Consider the following 13,666-nt stretch of genomic DNA (forward strand, 5'->3'; position numbering starts at 1 on the left):
AGCAGTACTGTAAATCACAGCACCTAAAGATTATTACCTCTGATACCTCTGATAATTGAAGCACCTGTCGTAGAGGCTAGCTGAGGGATAGATGGTGGGAGTGGAATAGAGGACATCGGTGGAGGGCTGTGGATACTGGTGAAGGGATTGGTGCTGGAATACTGTAGTCCTGAAACCCAGAGCTTCATACAGTTCTCCAAATCATGTCAGGAGTGATCCTTGAGCACAGAGCCAGGAGGAAGCTCTGAGCAACGCTGGATATGGCACAGATGACAAACTAAAATAAAGATTGAGGGACTGGAGTGATAGCACGGTGGGTAGGGTGTTTGCCTTGCACACGGCCGACTTGGATTCAATTACCAGCATCCCATCTGGTCCCCCAAGCACTGCCAGGAGTAATTCCTGAGTGCATGAGCCAGGAGGAACCCCTATGCAAAGCTGGGTGTGACCCAAAAAGAAAAAAAAATGAATTTTTGGTTTAAGAGGTGTGTAGGCTATAAAGAAAACCGTAAGTATCTACAACCAAGTCAGTGTTTGACTACTATGTGAATCATTTTCTTTAAAATAGTACATAAAAGATGTTACCTCTGCTATACTCCTGTTGATCTTCATTCCTTTCAGAACATAACTAGATCTTTGCTACTGATCTTTCCCTTTAGACTCTCATTTTAGTTAACTTCCCTGTTCTCAAAGGGAAGAACTTAGGACAGGTATCTTTAACTTAGCAGCACAGCACATGTTTTCACATGCATGAAACCCAGGATCTATCCTCTGCACCACACACAGACCACCTAACATAGGAAAGAATAGCTCATCAAGGGCTGGATCGACAGCACAGCAAGTAGGGTGTTTACCTTACATGAGGCTAACCTGGGTTTCATTCCCAGCATCCCATATGGTTGCCCTAGCACCGCCAGGAGTAATTCCTAAGTGCAGAGCCAGGAGTAACCCCTGTGCATCTCCGGGCGTGACCCCCCCCCAAAAAAAAAAGAATGGCTCATCAAAACGATGGACCCCAGGAAGCAGAATGTTCTACAAATACCCTTTTTCTGCACATAGCAGGTGAAGCAGCTGGGCATCCCATGGCTTGTGTGATGCTGTGTCAGTCTCATACTTCTGAAAGTGCTACCTGGAAATTCAGAGCAGCAGGTGCCATAGTTTTCCTTTCATGCACATGAGATCCTGGGGAATGGACAGTGAAGAGGGGACAAACACAAAGGTTGAATCCTGATCATCTGTTTTCTGTTCTCTGAATTCTGAAAAAAAAATGAAGTTCACATCCAGCTTTTTTCTATTAACTTCATAGACCAAGTGTCATGAATTTCAGCAAATACATGCAGTTTTATCCTGTATGCACCGCAGCTTGAGGGCCCTTGGTTGGTTATAGTTCCAAGCTTCTGTAAAGCTAAGTGAAAATGGTGTCCTGACTAAATGTGGCTAAGAGCAAAAGTAGTACCGCCTATCCTAATCAAATTAGGGTCCTGGAAACCTGCGAAATATTAAGGGGAAATGAAAAATGAGATAAACACTTCCCTGAGGGACTGGAGTGATAGCACAGCGGGTAGGGCGTTTGCCTTGCACTCGGCCAACCCAGGTTCAAATCCCAGCATCCCATATGGTCCCCTGAGCACCGCCAGGGGTGATTCCTGAGTGCATGAGCCAGGAGTGATCCCTGTGCATTGCTGGGTGTGACCCAAAAAGCAAAAAAAAAAAAAAAAAAAAAAACACTTCCCTGAGCATCAATTTTATTTGAGGGAGGGGGGGAAAAACTTTTCATTGAGGTTATATTTTGGAGAGATGGATCAGGATGCCATATCTGGCATGCACAAGGACCTAAGTTCAGTGCTACATGCACCCACCACCAACCTGATCATCACAGGGTAGAGTTCTGGAGACTCACTGAACACTACAGTGTGTGATCCTGGTGGTAACTGGCAAAGCTGAGTCTTAGCTCTGAACACACTGGCCCTTTGATAGAGTATTAAAGTGGTCCCCAGAGTCCCTTGAGCACTTGGTAGGCCCAAAATAAAAATCAAAGATAGAAAAGAGCAAGAGAGATGACTCAAAAGACTAAAGCAGGGGTCAAAGTTCGAGGAAAGGACACCTGCCATGCAAGCAGGTTAAATCCCTGGCGTCTCATAAAGTCACCCCAAGTACACTGGAAGTGATACCTGAGTGCAGAGCCATGAGTAAGCCCTGAGCACTGCTGGGTGTGCACCCCTAGCCCCGCGCCCCCCCTCTTTCCCCCCCCACACAAGACTAGAGCATAGCTATACATGTGGGAGCTCCCACCCCCATGTTTGATTCTGAGCACAGTCTGTTTCCCTGAGAACAGCAGGGCGGGGCCCCTGAACACAACTGTTCATCACCATGTGTCCCAAAAAGGAAAGAACAAAGGAAGGTACTATATTTTGTAAATATATAAAGATATTAGGAAGGATCGGAGTCATAGTAGAGAGGGTAAGGATGCTTGCCTTGCACACAGTCATCAATCCCCAGGACCACCAGTAGTAATCCCTGAGCACAGAGCTAAGAGCAAACCCTGAGCACCACCCCCACCTTCACCCTCCTAAAAAAAAAACAGATACTAGGGATCAAATGCAAAATTCGGTTTTTTAAAAATAATATATACAACTTCAGTGTGATGTTATGACTTTAATGACTCCATAGGATTAATTGGGGCTGGAGCGATAACACAGAGGTTGGGCATTCGCCTTTCACTCAGCCGACTCAAGTTCGATTCCTCCGCCCCTCTCGGAGAGCCCAGCAAGCTACCAAGAGTATCTAGCCCGTGCAGCAGAGCCTGGTAAGCTACCCATGCATATTGGATATGCCAAAAACAGTAACAACAAGTCTCACAATGAAAGACGTTACTGGTGCCTGCTCGAACAAATCAATGAGCAACGGGATGACAGTGACAGTGACATAGGATTAATTAGACTTCCAAATCCTTGACACAGTTCACTCTTCCCCAGAAATTTGGGGTAAGTGCTGCATCTTCAGAGAGGTGGAGACATTAGCACCTGGGGTTATTTCAGGTGGCTCAGTGAAGTGGAGAGTGAGGGAGGCTGACTGAGAAAAGAGTGCTTCCACCACTCTGCTCTACCCAGCTCTGCCACCAGTGCTCCAGGAAATGCCTGGCTTAGATGGGGTTTGTCCCAACCACAAGCTTAGTTATTGCTGGCCTTTCCATCACAGAAAAGAATTTGAGGAGGAGGCAAAAGAACATAGAAAGGTAGTTCTTATTGAAACTGACTTAGGTGTGAGTTGGAAGGAAAGGGAAGTGTGAGTTCAAGAGAGAACACAGCCTTCTCCAGAATTGAAATAGTCAAGCAAAGAAATAGAAACAGCAAAGGAGATCAGGGTTGAGGGAGAACAAGGGCTTGGAAAGCAAACCTCCCCCCCCCCCAACACCCAAGGTTTTCGGAAGGAGCATCTATACAGTTCATTCAAATGGGTTTTCTGGAGTTTTGCATACATAAAAGTTAATCTGGGCATTGTCATGGAAAATATTTGTTCTATTGATGATGTTTTCATAATCTCATCCCTGGCACTGTTAATGATCTTTACATAACCTCATAGATTTTCCTATATATTCTCCTTTTCTGAGGATTCCACCTTTCTCTGGGTGGGTCCTTAGATTTCCACATCTGGATGATGCCTCAGTTTCTCTTCTCCAAAGAGCTCAGGATTTGTTTTATGTGTCAAATTGATGTGATCTTCATGCCTTTGGAATGAAGATCATACTTCAGAGCTAGGAAATCTCTAAATTTGATTATTTCCCAAAAGTACATTGCCAGGATCCCATTACCTATCTGCCTGCATCAGAATGAAGCCAAATTCGAAGTGCTGTCCCTCCTATCAACTCCAGGATTCCCCAATGGAAACTGATATTGCTTCTGGCAATCTTTTCAGAAGCTGATAAGGCAAATCACATTTGTTCATATTTGCCAAGTATCATTGATTGAGCATTGATTGAACCTCTACTCTGTTTCCTGGCATTTTAGACCTTAAGAGGTAGAAATAATGAACATGATAAACAAGGCGCTTTGCTCTCATCCAGCTGAAAATTGCACTTCATGGGAGACCGACAATAAACAAACTTGTGCGGGAGCTATAATTACATAATCATAAATCCTATCATGGAGAAAAATCGGATGAAAAAGAACTTGGCTGGTTGGCAAAACCTTGTAAAAAGCTTTTTAAGTTGAAGTGTGAAAGATGATGCAACCAAATGAAGCAATGAGCTCAGCGCAAATGAAAGGAAAAGAAAAGAGGCCAATGTGCTTGGTATCGGACAAATGCTGGGGATAAGTGAGGACAAGGACTTAAAACCCTTAAGTGGAAGAATCACACCCGGCTGCGGAGGGGCGGGGCGGTGCACTTAGCTGTGGTACTGATGGGGCGGGGTCACACACTTTATGGTCATTATGGCATTTTATTATTTTGGTTATGGAAAAAGAAAACAACAGGCGGCCCCGCCCTGGGACTCTGGGGCGGTGGCTGCTAAGAAGCCCGTGGTCGTGATCACGCAGAGAAGTCAAGAACGCTACCGCCGAGCCACGCGCCCAGGTTTCCCGAGAACGAGCGTTTCCGAGCATCAGAGATGGAGAGCCGAACAATTCAAGGCCCAAAGAAGTGAGCTTCGACAAGGCTGCTGGACAGCAGCGCACCGCCTGCCTTTCGATCGGCCCGCGCGCAGAGGGTGGGAAAGGAGCGGCGGCCCAGACGCCCCCCGCCCCGCCCCGCCGGGCACGCCTTCCCACAGGGACCCGCCGGAGATCGGCCGTGCCCGCCTTTCCTCCGAGACGGCAGGTGGCGCTGTGACCCGACGGGGCTGCTTGGTCGACGCGGCGCCGCTCTTCGGGCGGGGCGGGGAGTCGGCCGAGGGACCTGCGGCGGGCCCGCTTCGGCCGCGTCTTCTGCCCTGGCTCCCGCCGCGTCGGAGCGTGGCCTCGGTCCAGCACCATGGGCAAGCGGGACAATCGGGTGGTGAGTATCCGGCGGGGAGAACAATGGGGGCGACGCGGCCCCGCGGACGGGCGAGCGGGGAACTCTTCCAGGCGGCCCCGAGGGTCAGTGGCTGCGCTCGGACTTCGGGGGAGTCGGCTGCCCCCTCCGCGCTCCCAGACGCGCGTGCGCCGCGCACGTAGTCGGCGCTTTGGGCTGTCCCCCGCCCCCCTCTCCTGCTTCCCTGCCGCCCCCCACCCCCCACCTGGCGCTCCCCCCTCCTCAATCCCGCCTTGCTCTGTCAGCGCTTCCCCGACCCCGTCGCCGCACGTGGGCCGGCAGTTTTTGCAGCTTGCGGGGCTGGGGACTTTTTCAGCGGGTGTAGACCGCTTGCTCTCCAGTCTCCAGACCCGAGTCTGAGCTGTGCCGAGGAGCGGGGGCTGGTTTTCCGCCCACCCCGGCCCCCGGGCTTGCAGCGCGCCCCGCTTCGCAGCCTGGGGACCGGGATGAAACTATTAAGTGACCACCCGCCCCCCTCCCGCCCCCCGCAGCCCTGGGAGGAGTGGACGGCATGGGAAGGGCTGCTTTGAGTGGGGGGCGGTGAGGCGCCGACTGGAATGTTCCCTTCCCCCGCGAGAGTCGCGTGGGCCCGCGGTGGAGTCGCTCGTCGTCCCCGCGCCTCAGTTTTCTCTTCAGGGGAAGGAATCCGTGTGACCCCGCGGTCCAGAGACCAGCCGGCGGCGGCTGCGTGGCCGGAAAGTTGTTTAATGGCTCTCGGGCGAGTGAGAGTTTCCGTCAGGAGAGGTTTCGAAGTCAGGAATAACAACCCCAAATGAAAAGAAATGTGAACTTGGAGCGCGGTGAAAATCAGGCGCTTTTCCAGGGCCGTGTGGCCATGGGAGACAGGCCTTCTGGGCTGCTTGGTAGGAAAACCAGGAACTCCGACGGGATGGACGCCACAAGGATAATAAGGATCAGCAGTAGGATTCGGTTGAAACCCTACAGCTCTTGGGGTTACAAAAACTATTACAAAACAGTTATCTACTGTTACAAAACAGTTACCTACTGTTTTGTAACTTTAAAAAATATATATATTCGAAAAATTGGAGCTTTAATTTTTTTTTTTTAAGCGCCGTGCTTTACGGTGTTGCTGACACCAGAGTGCCCACTTCTCTCCTCTCCGGTGGTCCAGTTCCTGCTCCCCAGCTCCCGCCCGCCCCGCCCCGCTTGCTCAGTTCTCTAGACGGATGTTCAGGTTGTTACCGTTGGGCATTTGTGATTTCCTTCCTGTGTCCCTTTTTATCCGGCTTATGAGAGATCATTCTCTTTCCTCCTGGCTAACTTCACTCTGTGTTAATCTCCACTTCCACTTACGTGCCAGCAAATTGCATGGTTTTATCTTAATAGCCGAGTAGTTTTGCGTCTATATCCCATAGGGTTTGTTTGGGCTGGGCTTGGTTGGGTTTGGGTTTGGGGGACTAGAACTGGCAGCGCTCACCTGGCTCTGTGCTCAGGGGTCATCCTGGCCAGACTTGGGAGACCATGAGATGTTCAGGATCTAATTCAGCTTTGCAAAGTGCAAGGCAACCGCCCCTGCCGCTGTACTACCTCTCCCGCTCCAGATTTTTGTTTTTTATCCAATCATCTGTTTGTGACCCGTGTAACCACTGAGCAGCAAGATGGAAGGAGTGTGGGAAATGTAAATCATGTATTAAATTTATTGAATTGGAGTCTGCCCTTAAGAAATGAATGCCTTTACATAATGCTAATAAAGCTTTACTTTTATTAAATGGTATTTTTCATCTCAAGAACGTTTGTTTTATTTTATACATGACTAGCCTAGGAACCACAGTGCTGAACTTTACAAGGTTGTGAAGTGTTTTTGTGGTATCCTGGGTCTCAAGACTTGATGTGGTGTTCCGTTGGAGTATCTTCCAGCTACAAAGATGAAGTGTTTTGGTTCCTTAATGCTCTATCTTAAATATTTATAAATCACTTGACCTTTTACCCATTTTCACATGAAGCTTTGAGGTGCTTTGTTTTATGGGAAAGGGAGTAGTGCATTTTTTTTTCCTTGAAGTAACTTTATTTACCAGAACATTTTGATAACTGTGAGCCGTGGGCTCTGCTTGTTGGTATGCTGTCATGGAACAGAGTGTTCTGGTAACATCTTGTTTGCACTTCAACAAACTGTGGGAATGAGAATGTGACATTAAGAGGTAAAAGACACAGCCTGTCTAATTCAGTCTTATCATTGCCTGGAGGAGTTGGATCCTAGGCCTGATACTTGGGTGATTTTCTGGTTCATTGCATAGCTCTTGATGATAAATAACAGAATGAGCCCAGGAGAGCACTCATGGAGAGAGAACACATACTTGCATGCAAGAGCACCCAGTTTTATTTCTAATACCCCATGTCCTTCCCAGCACTTTCTGATCTACCCCAGTCAGTGAGAGTGGTTTCCAAAACAAGCATAAGTAGACCTGTTTTTTGGATGAGTTTTAAATGAAAAGTAGTGAGCATGAGTATGGATAGTTCCCCTTGTTCCCTGCCATAGATTCCTGTCCTCCCCATTTTCAACATCAGACTTGATTTGTTAGACTGAATGGACTTAAACTGGCACATCACTGGAAATCTTAGTTTACATTAAGATTCTTTCTTGGTGTACATTTTTATTTTTTTCTTGTAATCAAGCTTGGTTTATTTGTTTCTAAACCACAAGATAACTGGATTATTTATGTGCTTTGTTTCTTAAGATGCATAATTTAGTCATTAATACTACATACTTTTTGGTACATTGTCCTGTTGATTTTATTTTTCTTGGTGCACCTTTCTCTTTTTTTTTTTTCTTTTTTGACTTTTTGGGTCACACCGGGAGATACTCAGGGGTTACTTCTGGCTCTGCACTTGCACCTGACAGTAATTACACCAGACAGTGCTTGGGGGACTATATAGGATGCGGGCGATTGGACCCAGGTCAGCCCTACCTATGGTACTATCTCTCTGGCCCCACCATTTCCTTCCTTCCTTCCTTCCTTCCTTCCTTCCTTCCTTCCTTCCTTCCCTCCTTCCTTCCTTCCTTCCTTCCTTCCTTCCTTCCTTCCTTCCTTCCTTCCTTCCTTCCTCTCTCCCTCCCTTCCTTCCTTCCTTCCTTCCTTCCTTCCTTCCTTCCTTCCTTCCTTCCTTCCTTCCTTCCCTCCTTCCCCATGAGATAGAGTGTACATTGGTGTACATTCTTGAACATTTTCAGAATTTGGGGCTGGAGAGATAGCACATCAGTAGGGCTCTTGTCTTGCAAGCAGGTAACCTAGGCTCAAATCCCTGGCAACCCTGAACTCTGCCAGGAGTGATCTCTGAGCAGTACAGGTGTAGCCAAAACACTCATAACATAATCAGGACTTACACTGGACTCTTCGATTCTTGATAATAATCCTTTGTGCCCGTTGTTTTCCAGGCATTTCCTTCATGGTCTTTTCTGTTACTCTGTGCTCTTTCACGAAGATTTAGCCTCTAGATAAAAATAGCTAATCAAAGTAACAATAAACTTCTATACACTTTTGTCCCTAGCAATTTAGCCCTTTCTACCTTGACCATCAAGGCCATCCTGAGTTTCAAAAACAAATCATTTGTATTACCAAACTTATGCAATAGTTTGGGACCATAAACAATCCTAGATAAATATGAATTTATTGTTGCTTTATAAGAATACTTAAGTGAATTGAATCGACATCTCAAGTAAGTGTACAAAGTATATTTCAGTTGATACCCACCCCATCTTTCACACTGCTGCAAAATAAATAAAATGATATTAGTAAATTATTTTTTGTTTTGTCTTGTTTTAAAAAGAGTTCTGCTGAGTGTAATAAAAAGTATTGTTGCTTAATTTTCAGGTGTTTTGCATGGAGCCTGACTTTTAAGCTGTTAATAAATATTGCTGTCGAAATAAAAACTTTTATATATTTCTTTGATGGGGCCTGAGAGAGAATGTAGGGGGTAAAGCACTTGTCTTGCATTTTTTTCAACCCTGGTTTCATTCCCTGTACAGCATAGGTTCCCCAAGATGTTGCCCATCAGGAATAGCCCCTAAGCATTAAGAGGTGTGACCCAATTAGCCTCCATACACCACTTTCTCCACCAAAGGAAAGAAAGAATGGAGGTATTAGGAGTGTGCTTAAGAGGATATTGTTCATGATCAAAAGCTTTACTGCTAAACCTTATTATATCCATGACAACTCATGCAATTGTATCATGAGTTGTCTGCAATAGTATGGCATGTATCAGTTACACAGTAAATGTTAACAAATTTTGCAATATGTTCTGGAAATGTTTTAATATATGATAAGAAAAATGTGAAGACTGTAAACATAGTAAATGTTAAGTTTTTTTAATAATTAGAATAAAAAATTGTGATTATGCTTGACTATGCTGTTTTTTGTGGTGTTTTGTTTTGTTTTGCTTTTTAAGTCAGTGTTGCTCAGGGTTTACTCCTGGCTCTATACTCAGAAATTGCTCCTAGCCGTGCTTGGAGGACCATATGGGATGCAAGGGATTAAACCCGGGCCGGCCTTGTGCAAGGCAAATCCCTACCTGCTGTACTCTTGCTTCAGCTCCTGTTTGTTTGTTTGTTTTACATAAAAACAGTAATGCCTCTGAATTCATATGGCAATGATTGTAGGTTGCTCTGCTCATTCTTGCTTACCATTAATACTGTGTAAGTTATTTTCTCATAAAGATAGTTGCTTTTAAGAATTTAAGAAAAAATCTTAACATTTACTCTTTATGTCTTTCACATTTTCCAGAATACATATTTAAAAATTTCTAGCACATCTTGAAAAATTTATTTGTTAATATCTACTGTGCAATTAGTAGTATTAAACTGCTACCCTAAAGTACATAACACCCTATTTATTTGGTAATAACTTACTGAAAATAAAATAGCTTTCTTGCCTGATTGCTGTGGTGAGGGCTTTTAGGATTATATTCAATAATAATGGAGGAGGGGCTGGAGCGATAGCACAGCAGGTAGGGCATTTGCCTTGCACTCGGCCAACCCAGGGTTCGAATCCCAGCATCCCATATGGTCCCCTGAGCACCGCTGGAGTAATTCCTGAGTGCAGAGCCAGGAGTAACCCCTGTGCATTGCCAGGTGTGACCCAAAAAGCAAAAATAATAATAATAATGGAGGAAAGGTACATCCTTTCTTGTGCCACATATCAGATGGAAGGCCTTAAGTTTTTTTGCTATATTCAGTATAATGTTGCTGTAAGTTTATTATAGATGATTATTACTGTCTTGAAGTACATTCTTTCTATCCCTATATATATTTCATTGTTTTGCTCATACATTTAAAAATGTTTTAAGTTATAGCAGGGCAAATCATACCCCTGTTTTCCTTGGTGTTTTTGTCATAAGTGGATGTTAAATCTTGTCAAAAGCTTTCTCAGAATCACTCGATATAGTAGTGATTTATTTTTTTGATAATACAGTATATTATGTTAATTGATTTGCATATATTTAATCCCTCTTACATTTCTATAATCCCATTTGATCCTAGGATGTATGATACCTTTGATTCATTGTTGAATTGATGCACTTATAAAAAACTAAGGCACGCCGAGGGGCATGTGCACTCGTGGGCTCTCCGAGTGGCTCTGTCTCACCGCCCACATTCGGTGCTCTGGAACCGCTGTGTGTGCTGTCGGTCAAGGGCAGTCGACGGAAGGAAGAAGGCCAAGCTGGTTGCTCGATCAGTTTATTTCATTCTATCTCTCTCTGCTTCTCTCCCGGTTCTGGATCTCTCTCTGGATCTCTGGATCTGGCCCCTCAACCCACTCTTACAGCCTAGTTAAATCCCCCCAGCATCAGGGGATTGGGACCTACACATAGGTGTGGTAAGGTTCCTTTCCCTCAGGGGATGCTTCTCCTAGGACTAATTCTTCTTCAGCAGGAGGATCCACCCAAGGGCAGAGTCCCATGAGTGTGTTTCTTCTCTCCTCATCCAGCAAACATATAAGAATTCATAATATTAATCATTTTGTATGGACACAATAAGAAATGCATTAAAGCTTATAGAATTGTTCTCCTGGAGCCATCTCGATCTCAGACTACAGTGCTCAGGCCAGATCAGTCTTTCCTATCCCTAGCAGGGTCCTAGTCTCATCATTACTTTTGGATCATGACAGCATTTGTCTATGATCAAGCTCTTAACTTATAGTTAAGAATTAGGCACTTTGGCCAGGCCCATCTCGATGCCAGGGTAGCACATAACTCACCGCTTGCCCTGGATCCGTCCCGTCCCTCGTCAGGACCCTGCTTTTGGGGTGCTAGGAACTGAGGGCAGCTGAGGCTTAAGTGGAGAAAGCAGAAGCCCGGGAGGGAATAATATTCTTGGCCAATTAAATCCCAAGTTACAAAAGCATAATATTGTCTTCTCGTGTCCATACAAAAAGGACATTGCTTTAAAGTAAATTATTCAAAAGGCACTAGGACAGGAGAAAGGCAATATTAACTTATAAGTTCAGTATCCTAGGAAGGTCTGACCTTACAAATTAGCAGAGTCAGATTAGGGGGAGAAGCTGATTAACTCTTTTTTGGGAAGAGAGCATAGAGAAGTGATTATAGCTAAACAAAGGGATGGGAGAGATTCGGGAACACCTTGATGGGTGAGACTGGGGTAAGCCTAAACTCCGGGAAAAACCAGGACAAGCTCTTTGTGGCAAGGGGGGGAGAGGACAAAGTAATGTCATCCTACATGCACAAAAATTTTGTTGAGGTTCTTTGCATCACTTTTCATCTTGGATAGCAACCTGAAATGTTCTTTTTCACTTGTATTTCTCTGCTTTCAGCATTAGTAGAAGTATTGATTTCATAGACAGGAAGGATTCCTGTTTAATATTCTGGAAGAGCTTAAGTGGGGTAGGTAATATGCCACCTTTAAAATTTTGGTAGCACTCACTAGTGAACCCGTTGGGATTTGGATTTTTTTTTTCTTGGAAATATTCTTAATTACTCTTTTAGTTTTCTGACTCATGATTGGTGTGTTTAAATGTGACATTTCTAGCTTCTTAGAAGAATCTAATGGCATAAAATTGCTCATGGTAGCCCCTGTGGACTTTTGTATTTCTGGAATATTTGTTGTAATTTCTCTCCTTTCATCTCTGATCCAGTTTATCTCTCCATTTTTTCCTCATGAGTCTAGCTAAGCGTTGTCAATCTTGTTGATCCTTTAAAAAAAAAAAAAAAAAAAGCTGCTCCCAGGGCTGAACAGATAAAATACAGCTGCTAAGACCAGTCCAGGTCCAATCCCAGCACCACACATGGTCTCTTTCTCTCTCTCTTTTTTTACTTGAATCACCGTGAGATAGTTACAAAACTTTCATGTTTGAGTTTCAGTCATACAGTGCTAGAACACCCATCCCTGAACTAGTGTACATCTTCCACCACCAATGTCCCCAGCATCCCCATCTAAACCCTCCCCCTGCCTCTATGGCAGGCAATTTTCCCCATGCTCTCTCTCTATTTTGGGGCATTATAGTTTGCAATACAGATACTGAGAGGCTATCACATTTTGTCCTTTATCTACTTTGAGCACACATATCCCTTCCTGAACGATTCCTCCAACCATCATTGACTTAGTGGTCACTTCTCTGTTTTCTCCCAGCTCATGAGGCATGCTTTCAACTATGAGCAATCTTCCTGGCCTTTGTCTCTGCTGTCCTTGGGTGTCAGTCTCATATTATGTTATTTTATATTCCACAAATGAGTGCAGTCATTCTGTGTCTGTCCCTCTCATTCTGACTCATTTCACTTAGCATTATACTCTCCATGACCTTCCACTTATAAGCAAATGTCATGACTTCATCTTTCCTAACAGCTGCATAGTATTCCATTGTGTAGATGTACCAAAGTTTCTTAAACCAGTCTTCGGTTCTCAGGCACTTGTGTTGTTTCCAGATTCTGGCTACTGTGAATAATGCCATGCATGGTCTCTTGAGTATGCGGAGTAAGTAAGCCCTGAGAACTGCCTGGTTTCTTAAGCTGTGAGGTTAGGTGGTTTATATGAGACTTTTTTCTCCCTTGTTTTCTAAAGTAAACCAGTATTTCCATTTAGTATGATTTTGCTGTGTTCCATAATTTTATAGTTTGTCTTCTTTGTTGTTTATCTCATGAATCCTGATTTCTTCTTTAACCCAATGGTTATTTAAATGTATGTTCAATTTTAAGAGTTTTTCTGCCTTTCTCCAGTCCAAAGAAAAAGGAGAAATGACTAGAGCAACTAGAGCAATAGCACAGCCGGTAGGGTGTTTGGCTTGCATGCATCCAACCCAGGTTCGATTCCTCCATCCCTCCCGGAGAGCTACCTGTGGTATATTCGATGTGCCAAAAACAGTAACAAGTCTCAGAATGGAGACATTACTGGTGCCCACTTGAGCAAATTGATGAACAACGGGACTGTAGTGCAGTGTTTCTGCCTTTCTATTATGATTTCATGGCATTGTGGGCTGAAAAACTACTTCATTGATTTCTTTTTTTGACTATGGACACTTGAATTGTGCCCCAACATGTAAGCTATCCTGGAGAATGTTCTTGTCCACTGGAGAAGAATGTGTATTGGGCTTAGTGGTGGTGTAAGGTCATCTGTATGTTTGTTAGTACCAGTTCTTCCAGTTGCTTAAGATTTTCATCTCTTGTAGATGTTATGGCTGGTTGAGCTCTC

General features: G+C 44.7%; 1 protein-coding gene across 10 annotated transcripts in view; it reads left to right on the forward strand.

The window, feature by feature from the left end:
* Window positions 1–4,844: 4,844 nt before the first annotated feature.
* FAM133B (family with sequence similarity 133 member B) overlaps window positions 4,845–13,666 on the forward strand; it is a 36,999-nt gene continuing 28,177 nt past the window's right edge. For 9 of the 10 annotated variants that reach the window (XM_055118282.1, XM_004602177.3, XM_055118261.1 and 6 more), the window contains exon 1: window positions 4,846–4,992. In XM_055118282.1, the coding sequence (XP_054974257.1) occupies window positions 4,969–4,992 (24 nt within the window). In that variant the 5' untranslated portion in view covers window positions 4,846–4,968. Of the gene's footprint in view, window positions 4,993–13,666 lie in introns of all 10 variants that reach the window. The other variant, XM_055118312.1, reaches the window with a different exon arrangement.

This window comes from Sorex araneus, chromosome 1 (assembly GCF_027595985.1).
Source record: "Sorex araneus isolate mSorAra2 chromosome 1, mSorAra2.pri, whole genome shotgun sequence".
Classification (NCBI taxonomy): Eukaryota; Metazoa; Chordata; class Mammalia; order Eulipotyphla; family Soricidae; genus Sorex; species Sorex araneus.